A 22,026-nucleotide genomic window follows, 5' to 3' on the forward strand; every position below is an offset into this window, starting at 1 on the left:
GACCTTTCCAGTTCTCAGTTCTGTAAATCTAAACTATCCTTTGATTCATTTGGGGTTAAAATGTTAGTTTAATTTACAGGAAGGGAGCCTGGAAAAAAAGTCCCCTTCCATTCAAATTTCCCTTTCTCCAAACCTGCTCCTAAATGTATAGCACAAATTCTAGCATTAATTCTACCCCACATACTAAACTCTAGCAGAGTTGGGCATTCATGCTGTTGGAGTGTTAATAATCAGAGAGGATTCATTTGGGTTTAGATGCTGGACTTTTAAGTAGTATCAATAAATTCACTCATTCAGTCAACATTGACAGGCAACCATAGGCTACAGCAGGGAATGAAGACAAAATTCTCTCCTCTCATAAAGTTTATACTTGAGCTGGAAGAGGCAGTTAATTTGAAAAGTAGAGTCCATTAAATGTCATGTTAGAAGGGGATGAGTGTAGAGGAGAAGAATTAAGCAGGTAAAATGGTACTGGGAGTGCTGAAATTGGGAGGAGGAAGGAATTATGATTTACCCAGTGGTCGGGGAGGTCTTGGCAAGAAGATGACAGGTTAGTGAAAACTGAAGAAAGTGAGGAAGTCAATATTATGGAGATCTGGGAGACATATGTTCTAATCAGGAGAAATAGCATGTGCAAAGGGCCTGAGGTAGATGTGTGTCTGGAGAATTCAAAGGCAGCAAGGAGGGCAGGATGGCTGGGCAGGACAAGGAGATGAGGTTAAAGTAAATGGGATCTCATGAACAGAGTCTTTTAGGTCATTGTGAAGACTCAGGATTTACAATGAATGAATTGGGGAATCATTCAGCAAAGAAGTAACATAATATGACTTCTGTTCCTGAAGGACCAGTTGCCTACTGGATCTAGACTACAGGAGGGCAAAGATGAGAGCAGGGAGACCAGTTAGGAAGCTACTGCAAAAGTGTTGATGGAGACCTGAGAGTGGTAGCTGTGGAGGAAGTGAGAGTCAGATTCTGGCTGTCTTTTGAGTTTAGTTAGCAGAATTGGCTCATGGCTTGGATAAGGGTGGGGAGTGGAGGAAAGAGCACAATCAAAGGCTGATTTGCAAGGTTTTTTGCTTGAGCAGCTTGGAGGATGGCATTGTCACTTACTGAGATGGAGTTGATGGAAGGGAGAGCACGTTTAAATGGAAAGATCAGGAGTTCAGGTATAAGCACATTAAGTTTGCAAGAGCCATTCAAATAGCGATGTTGAGTGTTGAATAGAGATTCTAGGTTTTACACTACATTCCAGCTTCATGGATACATGTATACATACATGTATGGATGTTTACTATGGGCACCTAAAGACACCACAGTCAGAGAAAATAGAGTTGACTTATTTCAGGATAGGATTTGTCAAATAATAAAGATGAAGGGGGATTATGCCATCTGAGATTCATGGCAACCACTGCTTCTCACATTCCATAAACATTCAGAATTTTTGTGAAGTAATTTTCCTTCAACAAAAAATAAAGAAGTTTGGGGAAAAAATAGAAATCAACCATCATACTAGGAACTTTGGAGCCTGCAGCCTCATATGGCTACAATGCTATAAAGTTATTTAAATGTAATATTGATTAAAAGTTTCAGAATCATTTAAAAATCACATTCCTAAAAGAGCTTTTTCAGGTCACTCTACTTTTCCCCATGTTTTATAAATGGCTTGATTTCAACCATGTCTCTCACCTTGCTGAGAATCCCCAGTAAATTCCCCAGCAGCAACTGAATATCCTATTTTAAAGAAAAGAAACAAGAGAATCAGATGTTTGATGGCTTTACAAATGATCTATAATCTAGAAACACGAAGGAACTATCATAGCACTACTCTATGCAGAAATCCTGACAAATACTGCAATGTAAAAGTCTAGAGTTCTATCAAGAGAAAAACTAATCAAGCCAAGATGTACACTAAATCTTAGAAGTATAATAGATCTGTGCCTTCTGAGTGTGGCTGCATGATTGGATTTTGAGGTCCCTTTTAGAAGTAGGAATGCTCCATTGCCCATCTTTACGTGTGAATGGTGGTCTTTGCATTTCAAGAGCTGCTGATTCATCATAATCAGATATCATTACTCTAAAAGGTTACCTCTTATGCTCAGGTTTTGCTATTTCTGATCACCAACAAGGCCTACTTCTTAATACCTTTGCTGACCTAAGAAAAATGAACAATGTAAGTGCTGCAAATTAAGTTTTATTTGGGGCAAAATGAGAACTATAGTTCAGGAGATAGCATTTCAGATAGCTCTAAGCAACTGCTCCAAAGAGCTAGGAAGGAAGGTCAGTATATATGTGATTTTGGTGAAGGGGGAGTATATGCAATCAAGCACATAATTTTTCACTGAAGGTTTCTGCTAGTCAAAAGGAGCAGTTGTCACCATGAAGGAATTTCATGCTTTTCTAGATATGAGGAGATACAGGAACTGGGCTCATAAAATCATCTCCTGAGAATATCTAACTATCTGAAGACTTGTTCTGCCAGTTTTCCCAGAGTATAGACTGCCTCATTTCTGCTCTCCACCCTGAACTCCTTTCAGGGGGGTGTTGAAGGTCAGCAGCTGCAGCAGCACATGATTTAAGCCTTGCAGAGGTAGATGACAAGTACCCATAGCAAGTGTTAATTTGTACTTGAACCTCCAATGATAATTCCCCATGAATTTTACTTGGCTCTAAAATGAGGCAAGGTGATAAAAGAGAACTACACTTTTTTAAAGTTCATTAAGGAATCAAAATGCCAATACAATACCAAAGAAACAATAGTGATGAAATGGCATTGTGTGGCTGCACATTTTGAGAACATTTCAGCAACTGGAAAGTTTTTTGTTCTTTCTAGAAACTGAAAAAGACTACCATCATTGTGCCTGGGTAGCACAGGGCATCCTCACTGATACACAATATCTACAACTAGCAAAATATTTTATGTGCAATAGACTGTCAGGGAGCCTATAAAAGAGCTATCAAACTATGTCAATTATACATAACAGCTGAATCAAAAGACAAGAAAGTTAAGAGTCCACTTCAAGCTAGTAAGAAAATTTCCGTAAGGTGCCATATATTATCAGATAAATGAGGGATAAAATTTGCCTCAACATTTCATATGCTTGTCTTTTGAGAAATCACAAATATCTCAAGCAATGCATCTCACCAAGGTAACTGTCATCGTAGGAAGCTGGAGCCACTTCTGTTTGCTTTTCTCCAGCCAATTTCCTTAGGATATCCTTGAATGAGTAGTTTGCAATGATATCTGCAATACTGGCTGTGATCACCTGACCTGTGCTCAAACAGATTAATAGGTTAACTGAATGAATGCATGAGTCAGGCCCTCCTCACGCAGACACAAGGCATTTGAACAACATTCATGCTCTTGAAAATGATCATGAGATCGCTTTGCATTTTTGACAGTGGATTTCCCTTCCTTGCTCTAGAATTGCAATGTAAAGTCGCTAACGGTTGCTTAGAGCTTTCCATGCTGACAGAAGAACCAAAGATGAACTATGTAATTTTTTTATATAACAGTTTTTTTCTGTTTTCTTCTTGGAGTATAATTGCTTTCAATGTTGTGTTAGTTTCTGCTGTACAATGAAGTGAATCAGCTATGTGTATACAGATATCCCCTCCCCTCTAGGACCTCCTTCCCACCCCACCCCCACCATTCCACCTCTCTAGGTCATCACAGCACTGAGCTGAGCTTCCTGTGCTACCCAGCAGCTTCCCACTAGCTATCTGTTGTACACATGGTAGTATATGGATGTCAATCCTAATCTCCGGATTCGTCTCACCTTTCCCTTTTTTCTATCAAAATATAGTTGATTTACAATGCTATGTTAGTTACAGGCATGCAGCATAGTGATTGAGTATTTCAGAGATCAGTACAAGATAATGGGTATAATTCCCTGTGCTATCCAGTATACCCTTGTTACTTATTTTTTTCACATATCTGTTCACATGTCTGTATCAGTTAATCCTGTACCCTATAATTGTATCTGTTGTCCTCCTGCCTTTACATACTTCTTCCACAACCAAATGATAAACATATCTAAGGGTGAAGACACCTGTAGGCAAAATTTATGTGACTGAATTTTTATTCTCGACTATTCTGGCTATAGGAAACATCCTCTAGCTTTGAGATCATCTAGCCAAAATATATCTTGTTACAGATGGGGAAACTGTGACCTAAAGTAGGGGTCTCTGAGCCCGTGTAGCAGTCTGTGGCCTGTTAGGAATCAGGCCGAACAGCATGAGGTAAGAGGCAGGATAACAAGTGAAGCTTCATCTGTATTCATAGCTGCTCCCCATAGCTCACATTACCAACTGAGCTCTGCCTCCTGTCAGATCAGTGGCGGCATTAGATTCTCATAAGAGTGTGAACTCTATTGTGCTTGAATCATCCTGAAACCATCCCCCACCCACAGTCGGTGGAAAAATTGTCTTCCATGAAACCGGTCCTTGGTGTAAAAAATGTTGGGGACCTCTGGAAAGAGCTTGAGTACATTCATTAAGGTCACGTGGTTTTGCTGTTGGAATATTCTGCATTACAAACAAGGTCCTTTTTGGCCTTCTAGTAATACTTCTTGTGTTCATTCAGAGTATAGATGTATTAGCTCTAAATCACTTACTAAGTTAATAGATTGTAAAACATATCAATCAGCTTAAGCTAAAGGAAGAAATTACATAATCTCTAAGTCATTCACATTTTATGCTAAAATATATACACAAAACATAAAAGTAAGACAATGGAAAGCAGTGAGGCCCAGTAAGATACAGAGTTTTAGCAAAAAGAGAATCCATAGCCACCAACATTGATATGATAAGAACACTGACTAATCTTCCCAAATAAAGTCACTATCAGAAGTCTTGAAACATGATTGTATTGAGATAGACATGAGTCAAAAATATGGCCAGCAATGTTCCACTAAAACTTTTATGCATTCCCATATTTATTAGGGACATCTAAGGAAAAAGTGTGATCTCATGTTCTTTGGGAGAAAACTAGAGGACTGCTTTCAAGAAACTAACACTGAATATTAAATTTAAAGCCAAATTATTCCTTGGGAATTCACCCATTCCCACAGTCTTTCTGTTTGAAGTTCCAAAAGTATAAAACTGTTAAACCAGGCCATAACTATCTCCAAGTGGCCGTGACTGAAATGACTGCTCTTATATTAAGATGATTGTATTTACACATGCGTTTCTGAACAATGTCTGTAGAATGTGCCAATTTTCTGTGGGTAAAAGTTGAATACCCCCTCCCTCCTTCCATGAACACAGTGTCTTTGCTTGTTTCCTTTAGTTGCTTCTATAGATATAATCTCAAGACTGAGTGAAAATTTAAAGTATCTGTCTCAGACAAATCCCTGTGCCCTTGATATGGCTGATCTTCAGTCTATCATCGGTATCATACCCTTTTTTCAATGTAAAGAAAGAATTATGTGAAATTAATCAAGTGATTTAGAACAAAATCTTTGCAAACACACAAGTTTTATTCATCCACTGGATAAAATATATTACTTTCCAGTTTACAAAATAATGTTTAAAGGCTTCAAAGTTTAATTCTTTGATGTTCATAGCTGTATACTTATGAATTAAGCTAAACAGTACAGTAATTTCACGTAAAATTTTACTGTAAATCGAGCTCACCTGCATCTTTCATATTGGCTTTTTAAACACGATCAGGTGTCTTCCATTAAAAAACAAAAAAACCCACTTCACTCAACTATTCATCTCTCTCATATTCTACTCTATCTTTATTCTAAACTTAACAGCCAAAATTGTCTGTATTCTCTGTAATCTCTCTTTAGGCATCCCATTCACATTTCTGGCTTCCGTTATCACCAGTATGCTAGTTCTTATTTTAGCCTAGATATCTTCTCTGAGTTTAAGCTCATACATCTGAATACTTACATGAAAAGTCTTGGACATCTCAAACATGTTCATATTCAACATAACCAAAAGCAAACTCATCATCTGCCTTCCCCAACCCCCTCCCAACCCATCATCTTCCAGTGTTCTCCATCTCAGGGACTAGGAGCCACCTACACCTATTCAGTTACAAAAGACATAAACATATTCATGGGACTTCTCTGGTGGTCCAGTGGTTAGGACTTGGTGCAGAGCACAGGTTGTATTTCATCTGTCAGCCAGCGTTCAGAGAACAGGACACCCCTGCATGGGACCACCCCAGAGAAGCCTCCTATGCTCTCACAGCCCTGTCTTGACATACCTTTCCTTGCTAGTGTCATGCCTGGAGTTTCTCAAGTATTAGGCTGGCCAAAAAGTCCCAGATGGTAACCTCTGCAAGTTCCTACTCATTACTGTATCCTCAGCATCCAGCACAAAGACTGGCATGGCCTCAATATGCATTTGATGAATAAAGGAATGTAGTTGTCACTGTATTGTAAAGTATCATTTATATCACAAAGTATCAATGCAAATTGAAATGATGCTTCCCTCACTGGAGAAACTAACAATTTGGAGATAAAATTAACATAATAAAAAGTCAGCACTTGATGTTACTTCCGTTTCATCTCCTTGTTAGAAACAACCAAGGGGATTTCTTCTTTGCTAACAGGACATACCTTGCCAATAAAAACTTCCAGGGCCTCCAACTATAAGGTCTCCATTCTACAAAACAGAAACAGCAACAACAATTGAAAAAGAAAAACTGAGATTTTTTTTTTTTAAAAAAGGTGAGAAATCACTGTTTGTAAGCATTGCCCAAACAATTTGCATACATAAAGTAATTTTTAAAAGAGGCCCTTATATCTGAGTCATGCAAGTCATTTTCTTTCCTTTCATAGCTTTGTTATTTATGTGTTATCACATTAAATAATTTTAATTAGATTCAATTAGGTAAATAAAATTTTCTCCCCTGAGAATATACATATATTCAGGCTTTTGGCACTGCCTCAGGAAAGCAAAGGGCTTTCCTGGTGCCTCAGATGGTAAAATATCCTCCTGCAATGTGGGAGACCTGGGTACAATTCCTGGGTTGGAAAGATCCCCTGGAGAAGGAAATGACAACCCACTCCAGTATTCTTGCCTGGAGAATTCCATGGACAGAGGAGTCTGGCGGGCTACAGTCCATGGGGTCACAAAAGAGTCGGAAACGACTGAAGCAACTAACACTTTCAAGTAAGCAAAAGATCTACATGTTTCATGCTGCACAGTTCTGCAGACATGGTCTTTCAAGACTATAGCAATGAAAAGGAAATTTGGTTCCTGTTTGTTTCAAGGTCACAGTAATGCCTCTTTCCTACACATCTTCAAACCCATCCTTTCCCAGGAGAGAGTGTGAAACTCCAGATAAAAATTTTCCGTTTTACTTATCACCCCACCTTCCATATCCTGCATCCTTAACTTTCAGTGGGGGAAACACACACAAGACAAAGAAAGTAAGATTTTAGATGTTGAGATTTATGTTTTTTCAAAACCACATCATCTTTGCCTCCTATATTCTTACTAGATATCTCTGTCTTTAATTTTGTGAAAGGATATGTGAATTTTAACAGTAAAGTGAAATCTAATCATTCAATTACAGTTGAGATAAAAATTATAGATTCTTGTGATCTTTTTAGAAACACATTTCTTAACAAAGTTTTTGCGATTTTCATTTAAAAACAGACTGTTGTTTTTCAACCTGTGTATTTCTTTTCTATTAACAGATTATCACATGCATAGATTATTACAAACAAAAAAATTTAAAGACATTGCCAAAACGGGTTAGGTATATACCTAAAGGTTCTTTTGATGGTGGCAGTTATTAGGGGGTAGATAGAAGTGGGAATGAGAGGCAGGGGGTAAAAAAAAAAAATCAAAGAGATAAGATAAATTTTAGAAGCTATAACACCAAAAAAATTTACCTTATAAAAATCCAGACTAAATCCTGCTTGGCAGTAACCCTGGCCTTCAGGATCAGCATTACCTGGAATGATCAAAAGATACAAATATTATAATGCTATCATTCCCAAGATATATTTTTAATAATTAAATTTTAATATATTTTATATTTTTAATAACAAGGATACTCTCTTGTTTTCCCTATAGACTTCTACATTTAAAATGATCAGTATGTGTTCTTTTACTTATTTTAAAAATTTATTCCAAGTAATTTCTTAAAGAGTTCAATCTGTTTTCTTATCCCAAATGGCACTGTCATTTTATACTAAGATCAATAGGAATAATGTTCCTCGAAGTTATGATACTAGGTTTTGCAACTCATGTTTGTTTGAAGAAATAATCTGTCCATCTCTCAATTATGTTCCAAGTTTCCCAAATGGCAGTAATGTGTTTCCAGGGCACCCATGTGTTCTTCCTGAAGCAATGCCACAAGAAAGAGAGCTAAACTGGTTCACGTGGGTGGATACTTTCTGCTGGGAGCACCGACGAGAGTTTTAATTTTCATGATCTCTCATTCAAAATTAACTTCAAATTATTCTATTATCATTAGGTAAATTTGGACATTACATTTCTGATCACAAGGCATCTCACAGGGACACTAGTATTCACAAAAGAGAACACTCTCTAGCAATGGCTTATTTTACACTCTCTGCAATGCAATTCACTAAGTGAATGTCCAGTTGGATTTTATTACACAGTTTTTTAAACCATAAGCAGGTCAACGTGTGGATTCCCAGCATATTAGAATCCTAGGACATCAGAATGAAGAATGTACTTCTTGTCAACTGTACTTTAAAAGATCATCTACAATTTCTCAAGCACTTAAATTAAAACCAAAATACAGTTCAGTGGAAGGAATCTCAGTTATTATACAGTTAGATTCAAACATGCAAATAATTACCCCTTTCTTATCAAGGATACTCCTGAATGGAAACTAAAATAAGAGGGCAGGAAAGGAAATGCATATCATCACAGGAAGAATTTATAGGCTGGACATGTGCTTGTTGCAGACGATTTCTGAAATGGATCTGGCCTTTGCAGATTTTCCTAGAATGTCTTCTGTTTTTTCTTTTCTTTGGTTAGTTCTTAGCTAATTTTAGCACTGTCATCAGCCATTCTTTCCAGATGCTCCCTTTACATTTTAAAATACTTCTTTACCTCATATACTCTATTGTGTTTTTTTTTTTTTTTGGTGATCTGTTTTTAATTCAAATGTCAATTGATGTTTTGTGGGCTCTTTTAAGCTAAGTTCTATTTTTCCAGTTCTATTTTACACATTCCAAAATGTGTACATTTTGATGAGTTTAGACATATGCCTGATACCACGATACCACTACTACAATCAAGGGAATAAACATATTCATTACCTCCAAAAGTTTCCTGTGCACCTCCTGCCAAACAACTATTGCTTTTTTGTTTGTTTTTTGTGGTGAAAACAGTTAACAGATCTATCCTCATAACAGATGTTTAGTGCACAGTACCTTACAATATATTTTATAGCTATATTTCTGGTTCATAATTATGAATGTTACAGAATTCCTTAAAGTCTCACCTGTATAACCTCAAATGTCCAGGTACCATTCTTCTAGAAGTCCATGTGTGTAAATATTTGTATGTACTCAGAAATATAGATGAATACATGATATATGATTATGTGAACACAGATGTGTAATCTTGACTATATTTAAGAAATAGATTTTAATGCATAAACCTCTTTAGAAATCCTTTTGAAAATCAACTCTGACTTTATCAATATTGTAAATTATTCAGAAAGGAAGAAACAGGACCATTCTTTGAAATCATTTTCTTCAAAACAGGAAACTAAAAAAATTGAAAATAGAATAATTTTTCACAAAACTCATTAAGAAAATTACCACAAACGCTGAAGTGGTGATTATGATAGAAATGGGAGGTTATTTCCTTTGTAAAGTAAGTTTTTCTCTTAGAATTATAGTTTATGAGAGCTGAAGGAGTCTTTCTTCCCGGAACCTCAGAGCATCTGTGAACTTTACAATTATGTCCGAGTAAACTCAGGAGAAGGCAATGGCACCCCACTCCAGTACTCTTGCCTGGAAAATCCCATGGACGGAGGAGCCTGGTAGGCTGCAGTCCATGGGGTCACTAAGAGTCAGACACGACTGAGTGACTTCACTTTCACTTTTCCCTTTCGTGCACTGGAGAAGGACATGGCAACCCACTCCAGTATTCTTGCCTGGAGAATCCCAGGGACGGCGGAACCTGGTGAGCTGCCGTCTATGGGGTTGCACAGAGTCGGACACGACTGAAGCGACTTAGCAGCAGAAACTCGGGAATTCAAGGAATGATGCTCTCATGTGTTGGCTTTTGAAGGAGATTGGAAGGGTGTATGTAAACCACCACCACCTGAATTATGAATGACCATAGGGTGACAGGCATGTCATTAACATGAATGAGCAGACGACCACCCAAAATGCTCGGTGTCAGTAGCAGGGCTTTGTGGTGTGAAATGAACATGAGAGGCTTCTTGGAAACCTCTTTTGAAAGTAATATTTCTGTTCTGTGATACTGACCACACGCTCATGAACAAACTGCTTTGTGTTAATGAACTGTGAACTCCTCAGAGAACACAGGAAGTGGGCTCCTTGGGTGCCTTTGAAGAGGAAGTACTCCCAGTAAGAGAGAGATCAGGAGGATGTGAACCCTGGAGTTGTGTACTAGAGTGGAAAGAATTCCTGGCCGTTTGTTTGGTTATTCTTCAATTCAACATAAACTTCATTACTACTTTTGTCAAGCTATTCTTTTATTTAGGAAAGTAAGTGCTAAATAAATTGGCAACATAATGTACCCGTGTAATTCAAAATGCAAGCATACTATAATTTAAATTTTTAGATAATAATTCAAACTCCCCCTGAAACTCTTATCCCACAAGTTTGGATGCCTTGTGCAGCATTTTAATCTGAGCTCTCCCATCACATGGGCAGCCAGATAAAAGGCAGAACAAGAAGAAGTAACAAGTTTTCTAAACAGTCATCCTTGAAGGTAGTTGGAATAAGATATATCATCAAGGCAGGAGGCATGCAAAGGATGGACTTGTCATTTCAGCTGTAATAGTTTACTGCTATGGGAAGGTATTTTTAGTAAATCATGAGAAATATGATATGGATAGGTGTAAAAATCGATGAAGTAAGTTCAGGTTTGAATCTAAGCTCTATCATTAACTGTATGAATAAATTCAGAATTTATTTCTTGCTCTACCTGACTTTCATCTTTAGCATAATAATACAGTAAGTCCCCTACATCCAACAAGTTCAGTTCTCAGTGTGTTGGTAAGCCCAGTTTGTTTGTAAGATGTAAGTCCAACAAAGACAGCCTAGATACCAAACTAAGACAAATGGCTATATAATACTGCACTGTCATAGGTTTATAAAACTTTTCACACAAATAACACATAAAAAACAAACACAAAAAATAAAACATTTTTAATCTAACAATGCAGTAGTACCAGCTACCTCACCACTGCTTTTACATTTGCTTCCAGACATCCTGGGCTTGAAATAAAGATACTGTAATACTGTACTCTATACAGTATTGTACAGTAAAGTACACAAGAGCACAACCACTTGTAGAGTATGCATGCATGTGGCAATGTATGCCAGACATGCAAACTAACTTACATGACTGGACATGCGAACCCACATTCACATTTTAGAAAGTTTGCAACTCGAAGGTTCATATGTAGGAGACTTACTACAGTGACCTTTTATTGAACCCAGGGGCACAACACCTTAAGCGGAACGTGACATGAAATAGCCCTCTTAATGGTTGTTGCCTGTACTTGGAAAGCCCCTGCTTTCCTGCTGTAATAACTGCTAAGAGAAGCCCTTCCCACCATCCTGTGCAAACAGGCTCCTCTCCCCACCCAGGCATGTCACTCCCTACTTTCTTGCTTTGCTATATTTTTCTTTGTAGCAGTTTTCACTACCTGATGTTTTATTAGAAACATTTATTTTTAAAGATTTTTGTTGAGATATAATTGATTTAGCATTAATCCAAAGTGTACAACAACAATAATATGCATATACTGTGAAATGATTACTATGGTAAATGCAGTTAATGTCCACCACCACATAGTTACAGTTTTATAAAGCTCTTAAGATCTGCTCTCATAGCAACTTTCAACTGTACAATATGGTATCATTAACTATAGTTACCATACTTTACATTACATCCCCAGGATATATCTTGTAACTGGAAGTTTGTGCTTTTTGACCACCTTCACCCATTTAGCCCACACCCACACCCCTACCTTGTCAACCACCAATCTGTACTCTTTTTTTCTGTGAGTTTGTGGTTTTTTTTTTTAAAGATTCTGCATATGATATCATACAGAATGTTTTTCTTTAGCTGTCTGACTTATTTCACTTAGCGTAATGCCCATGCATGTTGTCGTCAATGGCAAGATTTTATTATTAATTTTATGGCTGAATAATATTCCATTGTATATATATCTATATCCAATTTCTATTCCACATTTCCTTTATCCACTCATCCACTGAGGGACACTTTGGTGGCTTCCATGTCTTGGCTATTGTAAATAATGCTGCAATGGACATGTGGGTACAGATATCCTTTCAAGACAGTGATTTCATTTCTTTTAGATAAATACCTAGGAGTGGAATTGCTGGACCTGAACTTATTTACACATATGCTATCTCTCTTCCGAACTAGAATATAAGTTTTTTGAAGGCAGAGATTTGCTTTCTCTTGTTCTTTGCATTAGTCCCTTAACAATAGACTAATTAGTGCTCATCATTGAGACCATAGATATCATTGAATTTATTACCTATACACATCATTGAGTCTATTACCTATGAGCAACACCTCTTTTAAAGCCATTCAAAGTAAAATTTTGAGTTGACTGATTATTCAATTCAGCTGACATTTGCTAAGATATGAGAAAGTGCCTGGTTTATTTCAGTATTTTAAAACAGAAAGTCATAATCTTCTCCTTACCAAAATCCTCACCCCAAGCCCCCAGAATTAACTGTTTCATTCGCAGGCCTTTTGATTTCTACATTTTAGAGGCCTGTTTAAGAACCTTTTATTATCCCTGATCCATTCTTTACTTCACTGTTTGATCTTTGATATCAACTTGCTCATTATCTGGCCTAAATTAATCTTGAAATTTAAAAATATTCACGTGAAATAGGTAAATTTTACTTATAGTTTTGGGAATCTAATTTGGGTTGAGTTTTTTAAAATCAATATCCTGAAATCATTCATCAGAATGTTCTTTTCATTGCCATTTCTTTCTCTAACATGGCTTTGTGAATTATCAAGAATAAGAGTAAAAATCCATTGGTGTATTGCTGATAAACCCCAATGCTATACATGACAGAAAACTGGAAGAATTCACAAAAGGACTCTGAGTAGATCCATGAATCCAGAGTGCTGTCCCAAAGTCCTTGTGTAATATTCTCAAAGGAAGTGGTTGAACAGCGGTGCTCCAAAGACAGCACTTACAGGCTTGCTTTAAAAGGATACTTCACCAGAAGATTCCCAGAACCGCCAGATGAGACGTGGACTCCAAATGTACAGAATATTTTGAAAAATGGGATTAAACACACAAAGAAAGAAGGTATATCATGCTGACAACTTGAGTACACAGAGGCCAAAGAACACAACAGCCAGTGAGAACACAGGCCAGATGGAGACCTCCTGTTCATGTGCCTCTAGGTCCAACCATGCAAACTAACACCATTCCTGCAATTAACAAATGGACAGTTAGCATTTTTCAAATGCAGCGTGAGTTTTGAATAAAGACGGAGAGCTCAAGGCCTAGAATAAGGAGCCAATCAATTTGACTGCAGAATACTTAGAAACAGAAATTTTCTAAAATACAGAAGAGGATCAGCAGAATTCCATGTCCTGGTTCTCATGCCACAGCAAGGCCTCCTGTAAGACTGTCAATCTTTTACGCCATTGCTTTTTTCCTTAGCAATGGTGTTTTGGGATCACCTGCGCTGGCTACTGCAGAAAAACTAGTGAGCTAAGTTCAGTTTCAAAAATAAAAATAACTTACTGTTCCGACAAGGAGAATACTCAGCATACGCACTGAAATTCTGAATTGCTACATAGCAAGTGCCAACTGGGTCCTTTTCTGGTGTTGGTTTAAGAGTTCTCCAGTGATATAATGGAGCACAAGCCTGTGAAACATCAAAGACAATAAATATTTTTTTTATGTAGATTCTTCATACTATGCTTTAATTTGGCTTGTTGAATGCTAAATTTGTAACAGCAGTGCTAAATTATTAGATGACTTAACTGGCCTCCAGTATGCTAATGAGTACCTTGGTACTCAGAATTAATTAAGCTTCCTAAGTCAATTTCTCAACATTAATACACCATAGAATTGGAACAAATTAAACATATACAAAAGAATGAGATTTTCTCCCACAGGATTTTAAATCAAATAAAAGTAGCCTGACAAAAGTAAATATTTACAAAAGGTGAAGAACTCATATTTTCTTTTTTTTAAAAATTGGACCTGCATAAAAGCAAATGACCATTTAAACAGCAAATGAATTAGTGTGATGTCTTAAAATGAGAACTAGTTCCTTTCTTTGTCTAATTTTTACTTGAAGAAAAACTCTTTTCAAATCAAAAGATAATGATGAGTTTATAAACCTCTGTTTTGTGGATTTCCCCAGTTTATCAGTGAGAGTGTATTTGATGATTTTTTTAAACAATGACTTACATTTGGACTGATACCCCCTTATCACAGTTGGCTTATTTTTCATTTAATGATTTTTATTCATGACAAAACAAAAATTAATTTAAATAGTGGTAAGAAAAATATGATTCTTGAGTGAAATCCTCTGGTTGCTTTTTCAGAAGCTTGGATTATAACAACAGTATGATATTTGGAAAGATTATCAGATATAAAAAATGATACATGAAATCCTCTTTAAGCAGAGAACGCTGTGCTAGGAACAAGAGAAGCAATAAAAACATATGCACCTTGTTGACTCCGGTTTTGCTAGCTTGAATCCTACATAAGTGTGTTTTTTCCTGAATATTCAAGCACTCACTTCTAAGGATACATAAATACGTATTTCTAGAATATGGAACCACTAGCTTCTCTCCAAATTTGATGACATCCACTTGAAACAATGCCAGAAAGTGGAAAGCAGATCCCAATTTTAAAGTCTTTTCACAATTCCAAACACATCCTTGGTAATCAGTCTAATGTGTAATGACTTTTAGTAAAGATTACTTTACAAAATAGCACTCTTCTTACTTGAGAATATACATTATCTTTGCTTAAAAACTTAAGTTTGGGTTTTTTGTTTTTGTTTTTTGCCTCCTAGATTGTAATGTCTTGGCCAATACTGAAAAACTCTCTGACTCATATAAGTTTCTTAACTTAGGGCCCTATTAGTGATCTGAGAAGGTATATGGTTAAGACATTTGACATAATGTGGAATGCTAAAAAGGAGTTTGAACAGGGAAAGCACTACCTATGTGACTCAGTATAAGCCAATTCGCCTCACTTTCCATATCACCATAGAACATTTCAATGCCATGAAAATTCTTTCCAGTGCTTGCCTGCTTTCTGTCCTAAAAAGTTATCTTTTTTATACCAGCTCAGTTTCACACAGATGTGAAGCACAATGATATGACAATATTCGGGCTTTGACCCAGATTTAACATGTACACATATGATTCCTGAATATTCAAAACTATACTTCTGTTCATAGCAATTCGATGTTCTAATAACTGTCACATAGGGTAGAATTTAATTCTTTATTAAAACTGAAAAGGGACTTTATAGTATTCTATTTCCTATCGCATAATTTTGAAATTGCAAGCATGCCCTCAAATTAAGCATTTTTATTATGAACAAGGTGTGTCATTTTATTTTCAATGATTCTGAAGACTTCTACAAATATTGAATAAATGTACAATAATGTTACAGATAAATTTTGAAGACTTAAAATCAATACGCATCCAAAGATTTTTTTAACCCCAAGTAGTTATTAGATGGAATTAGCTTTTCAATAGTTATTCACATACATCGTAAGTCACTAAAGGATTAAAGAGTTTGCTTTTTTTTTTTTAACCAATTCTGGAATTTGAGAACTATATTAATGCAAATAACAATTCTACAGAGAACCTACTGTAAATGCTGTATTTGTAACTAAAGAGGGTTATCTATATTTTATACCTGTTTTATGTCAAATAAAGCAAAGCATTTCCTTTAGATACTTATTCTTATTAAATCATAATTCAAAGAGCTTTAAACAAATCCTAAAATCCAAAGTTATTGCTTTATTTTGTAAGTAAATTAGAGCCAATAGTAAAAAAAAAAAAAATTCCCCAACACAATATATTTCCAGATCAGCTTAATATCATTTTTTCTCAATAAATTAGACATGTATTATCACTTGGAACTACAGAGAAGAGAATCATAAAGTCACAGCATTTTAAAGCCAAAATATCTCTATCTGGGAGTGAGAAATCTTTAAAAAGTATTAGTGAACTCAGAGAACCACACAATTGGTAGTTATATGTTTTTATATATTTATTTTAATAGGATAATTACAATATGGTGATGGTTTTTGCCATACATGAGTATGGTACTAGCACAAAAACAGAAATATAGATCAATGGAACAAAATAGAAAGCCTGGAGATAAATCCACGCACCTATAAGGTGTTCACTTTATCTTTGACAAAGGAGGCAAAAATATACAATGGAGAGAGGACAGTCTCTTCAACAAGTGGTGCTGGGAAAACTGGTCAACTACTTGTAACAGAATGAAATTAGAACACTTTCTAACAGCATATACAAAATAAACTCAAAATGGATTTAAAGACCTAAAGATAAGACCAGAAACTATAAAACACTTAGAGGAAAACACAGGCAGAACACTCTGTGACATAAATCACAGTAGGATCCTCTATGGTAGTTGTATTTTTAAAGAAAACTTTCTGATAGTTCTAAAGAGGATCAATGATATCACAGGAGATTAGCTTTAAAAGAATCCTAATAGTAGTAATACTATTTTTCAGGTCAAATTTCAATCAGCCTTTTAAATCAATCTTAAGCAATAAAATATTTACCTTTTTAGGATTTAGCTTTTATTTTTCTATCTTCCTTATTAGTTTTTGAAATATTTGAAAAGATCTACCCAATTTTCCGGAAAACCAGCCTTATTTCCTATTGCTTTAAAGACTAAAATAGATTCTTTAATTTTAAGCACTAATATTTTCGGTAATGCTGATAAGCTTATCTTTGAAAATCTGATATGTTCTTACATGAATGGATTTTTGTAGATATGAGTTTTAAAACATTTCAGTGTACGTATTACTCCATAGCAGCCCCAAGAGCACACAGCTGATACTCACCACCACTTTCCCTTTGTGAGCTCTCACTGTTGCTCCAAACCATTGATTCGATTTAAACTCTATAGGTTCCTTGGTTCCATTTACTCTGATCTTTCTGTTGTCTGGCAAGGAGGACATATAGATCGTTAATCATTTGTAGAACTTGGCAGCCAATTAAAATGCATGATAATGAATCTGGCCATTAAAAAATAATTTTCATACACATAGTGGGTCAGGGGGTTCTATTTGATTAAGTCTAAGCTAGACCTTTCACTTAGAAAAATACCAATCAAATGCAAATACATATTTGAACATGACAGTTCACAACTTAAAGCATTTTTTTAAATGACTTACATTTTCAAGGATAAGGATACTGCAAACTTGATGTAGACTCTGACAGTCTGGAATCTACACTTCGGTGGTTGATTTGTATCAGATGGAAGACCAAACATTCGTAACTACTCTGAGGAATTCCAAATCTTTTCTGAAAGTAAAACTACCTGGAACCCCCCTGGTCCAGGAAGCACAGCTTTCTAGGCATGGCTTAGCTGGAAACTTGAAGGACTCCAGGTTCCTGGTTTTTAACTGAGTAACATATGTCTATGCAGCCACAGAAAATAACACCTCAACACAGCTTTATCCACACTTGGCAGATGTCAGCACGAGGGGACCATCTGAGTAAAAACTCAACCCAATTATGACACAACTTCAGGTTTTAATAAAAAGCAAATATCTTTTCTTTCACTCCTGTTGCCAATCGACATATTTCCCAAATGGTTCTAACTGAACTTCCTCAGTACTGGTTAATGAATCTCAAAACACATTTATACCAGAGCATCTTATTAGTATGTGTTCTCTTTGGTATGCATTTTGCTTTTCTCTCCTTGACTCTATGATGAATGCATTACAAATGAACTTTTAACTTCTATTACTGCTGCTCCTGCTGCTAAGTCACTTCAGTCATGTCCGACTCTGTGAGACCCCATAGACAGCAGCCCACCAGGCTCCTCCGTCCCTGGGATTCTCCAGGCAAGAACACTGGAGTGGGTTGCCATTTCCTTCTCCAATGCATAAAAGTGAAAAGTAAAAGTGAAGTTGCTCAGTCGTGTCCGACTTTTAGCGACCCCATGGACTGCAGCCTACCAGGCTCCTCCATCCATGGGATTTTCCAGGCAAGAGTACTGGAGTGGGGTGCCATCGCCTTCAAGTGAGGCCAAAGTATAAATGTAATTAACATTCAGTTGAGTTTACATATGATTACAGACTTTTCAAAGAAAGAAACTATATATATATTTAGGTCTTAACCAAAAATTGACACTTTGATATGTCAGAAGAAAATTGTGAATTTCCTTCTTTAAAATATTATGCTTTAGATGTTTCTGAACTTTTAAAAAATAAAGAGCAAGTTCTGGAAATCCTCATCTAAAATGCACACAACAGGCAATGAACTGGAGCATCTTACAGATTACAGCATAACGTTGAAAATATAAACATATTTCTGGGACTTCCCTGGTGGTCCAGTGGTTAAGAATCCTCCTTGAAATGTAGGAGATGCAGGTTTGACTCTGGTCAGGGAACTAAGATCCCACATGCCATGGAGAAAACAAGCCTGCGTGCTACAACTAGAGAGCCAGTGTGCTGCAACTACTGAACCTGCGTGTCTGAACACTAAACAACTAGAGAATCTGTGCACGTCAACAAAAGATCCCACATGTCGCAATGAAGATCCAATGCAACCAAATAAATATTATAAAAAGAAAATATAAACATTTCTATTTGTGTCTAGGCAAGAAAGATCATCCCTGGAGAAGGGAATGGCTAACCACTCCAGTATTCTTGCCTGGAGAATTCTATGGACAGAGGAAGCCTGGTGGGCTAATAGTTCATGGGGTTGCAAAGTCAGACACAACTGAGTGACTTTCACTGTCAGACCATTTTTCTAGATTCCACATATATGCATTAGTATAGGATACTTGTTCTTCTCTTTCTGATGCCTTGATCTGCAGGCAGTGACCTTTCTGACCTTCCCAGCTCCAGTCTTTCCAATGATCCAACATATACTTCTCAGTCTGCATGGAATTCCTTCCTGGCTATAATACTCTGTGCTTAGTCGCTTAGTCGTGTCCAGCTCTTTGTGACCCCGTGGACTGTAGCCCACTAGGCTCCTCTGTCTGCTGAATTCTCCATGTAAGAATACTGGAGAGGGTTGCCATGTCCTCCTCCAGGGGATCTTCCCAACCCAGGGATTGAACCCAGGTCTCCTGCATTGCGGGTAGATTCTCTACCATTTTAGCCACCAGGGAAGCCAAAAGTGGTTTCTATTTGCTGACCAAATTCCTGTGACATGAGGCAATGCATTTGGGATAGGACCATACATCCCTCTGGAGCAGAAGGATGGCACAGGTTACCCAAAGTGCATTGTCAACTCCAGAGAACTCTTGGAAGGGCCAGTGGGAGATGGTGGAGCCATTAGTTACCAAGCCAGTTCTTTATATCCCAAACTAAGCCAAATGCTAGGGGAAAGTTTTATAGTGACTGTATGTGATTTACAGCTTCCTAAGTGCCAGGAGGGGCGAATTCACATTTAGAATCAAATCCCATTCCCACCAGAGATGCTCAGAGGGCTCAAACAAACTGTGTGCACCAGGACCCAGGGACCCCATAGAGACTGAGACAGAACTGTCTTTGAGCATCTCCTGTGGAGGTACGGGTTGGGAGTGGTCTGACACAGGGACGGGGCGCTGGTGTGGATATGGCATAAGTCCTCTTGGAGGAGGTCACCATTAACCCCACCATACACCTGCCAGAACTTACACAGGATGGGAAATTGATTCTTGGAGGGCACAACAGAACCTTGTGCACCAGGACCCAGGAGAAAGGAACAGTGACCCCACAGGAGACTTGCCTGTGGGCGTCCGGGAGTCTCCGGCAAAGGCGTGGGTTGGTGGTGGCCTGCTGCAGGGTTGGGGCACAGACTGTAGCAGTGTATGCATGGGATCTTTTGAGGGAGGTCACCATTATCTTCATTACCTCCACTATAGTTTGGCCCCAGGTAGATATTAGGGAGGGAACACAGCTCCACCCATCAATAGAAAATTGGATTAAAGATTTACTGAGCATGGCCCCACCCATCAGAACAAGACCCAGTACCCCCCTCAGTTAGTCTATCCCATCAGGAAGCTTTCATAAGCTTCTTATGCTTCTCCATCAGAGGGCAGACAGACTGAACACCACAATCACAGAAAACTAACCAATCTAATCACATGGACCACTGCCTTGTCTAACTCAATGAAACAATGAGCCATGCCATGTAGGGCCACCCAGGACGGATGGTTCATGGTGGAGAGTTCTGACAAAACGTGGTCCACTGGAGAAGGGAATGGCAAACCACTTCAGTATTCCTGCCTTGAACAATATGAAAAGGCAAAAAGATAGGACGCTAAAAGATGAACTCCCCAGGTCAGTAGGTGCCAAATATGCTACTGGAGATCAGTAGAGAAATAACTCCAGAAAGAATGAAGAGACAGAGCCAAAGCAAAAACAACACCCAGGTGTGGATGTGACTGGTGATGGAAGCAAGGTGTGATGCTATAAAGAGCAACATTGCATAGGAACCTGGAATGTTAGGTCCATGAATCAAGGTAAATTGGAAGTGATCAAACAGGAGATGGCAAGAGTGAACGTCAACATTTTAGGAATCAGCGAACTAAAATGGACTGGAATGGGTGAATTTAACTCAGATGACCATCATATCTACTATTGTGGGCAAGAATCCCTTAGAAGAAATGGAGTAGCCATCATAGTCACCAAAAGAGTCTGAAATGCAGTACTTGGATGCAGTTTCAAAAATGACAGAATGATCTGGTAGAGTGCCTGATGAACAGTGGTTTGCAACATGGATGTCGCAGAACACATTTTGTCAGAACTCTCCACTATGACCCGTCTGTCTTGGGTGGCCCTACATGGCATGGGTCATAGCTTCATTGAGTTAGACAAGGCTGTGGTCCATGTGATCAGTTTAGTTAGTTTTCTGTGATTGTGGTTTTCATTCTGTCTTCCCTTTGATGGAGAAGGATAAGAGGCTTATGGAAGCTTCCTAAGGGGAGAGACTGACTGAGGGGGAAATTGGGTCTTGTTCTAATGGGTGGGGCCATGCTCAGTAAGCCTAGACAGCATACTAAAAAGCAGAGACATTACTTTGCCAACAAAGGTCCATCTAGTCAAAGCTTTGGTTTTTCCAGTAGTCATGTATGGGTGTGACAGTTGGACTATAAAGAAAGCTGAGTGCCGAAGAATTGATGCTTTTGAACTGTAGTGTTGAAGACTCTTGAGAGTCCCTTGGACTGCAAGGAGATCCAACCAGTCCATCCTAAAGGAAATTAGTCCTGAATGTTCATTGGAAAGACTGATGTTGAAGCTGAAACTCCAATACTTTGGCCACCTGATGCAAAGAGCTGAATCATTTGAAAAGACCCTGATACTGGGAAAGATTGAAGGCGAGAGGAGAAGGGGACAACAGAGGATGAGATGGTTCGATGGCATCACCGACTCAGTGGACATGAGTTTGTGTAAACTCCGGGAGTTGGTGATGGACAGGGAGGCCTGGTATGCTGCAGTCCATGGGGTCACAAAGAGTTGAACACAACTGAGCAACTGAACTGAACTGAAGTGCCAGGGGAGACTATTAACAAAGTAAATAAATGAAAATCCAGATGATTTTTTTTCAAAGGAAGAATCAATAGATTTCATATGAAAAAGAGTCCCC

The 22,026-nt window shown here is 37.7% G+C and overlaps 1 protein-coding gene and 1 long non-coding RNA gene across 6 annotated transcripts in view; one reads left to right on the top strand and one right to left on the bottom strand.

Moving 5' to 3' along the window:
* The window catches only part of ITGA8 (integrin subunit alpha 8), a 191,190-nt gene that overhangs the window by 147,767 nt on the left and 21,397 nt on the right, over window positions 1-22,026 (bottom strand). For 3 of the 4 annotated variants that reach the window (XM_081553591.1, XM_081553587.1, XM_081553588.1), the window contains exons 3-8: window positions 17,283-17,383; window positions 13,955-14,078; window positions 7,857-7,918; window positions 6,573-6,618; window positions 3,143-3,268; window positions 1,687-1,731 (exon numbers count right to left, since the gene is read on the bottom strand). In XM_081553591.1, the coding sequence (XP_081409717.1) occupies window positions 1,687-1,731; window positions 3,143-3,268; window positions 6,573-6,618; window positions 7,857-7,918; window positions 13,955-14,078; window positions 17,283-17,383 (504 nt within the window). The remainder of the gene's footprint in view (window positions 1-1,686; window positions 1,732-3,142; window positions 3,269-6,572; window positions 6,619-7,856; window positions 7,919-13,954; window positions 14,079-17,282; window positions 17,384-22,026) is intronic. The other variant, XM_081553589.1, reaches the window with a different exon arrangement.
* Window positions 1-22,026, top strand: part of LOC145531379 (uncharacterized) — a 142,236-nt gene that overhangs the window by 3,943 nt on the left and 116,267 nt on the right. The window lies entirely within an intron of this gene.

Source organism: Giraffa tippelskirchi, chromosome 13 (assembly GCF_054371585.1).
Source record: "Giraffa tippelskirchi isolate mGirTip1 chromosome 13, T2T-mGirTip1v1.2.pri, whole genome shotgun sequence".
In the NCBI taxonomy this organism is placed as follows: domain Eukaryota; kingdom Metazoa; phylum Chordata; class Mammalia; order Artiodactyla; family Giraffidae; genus Giraffa; species Giraffa tippelskirchi.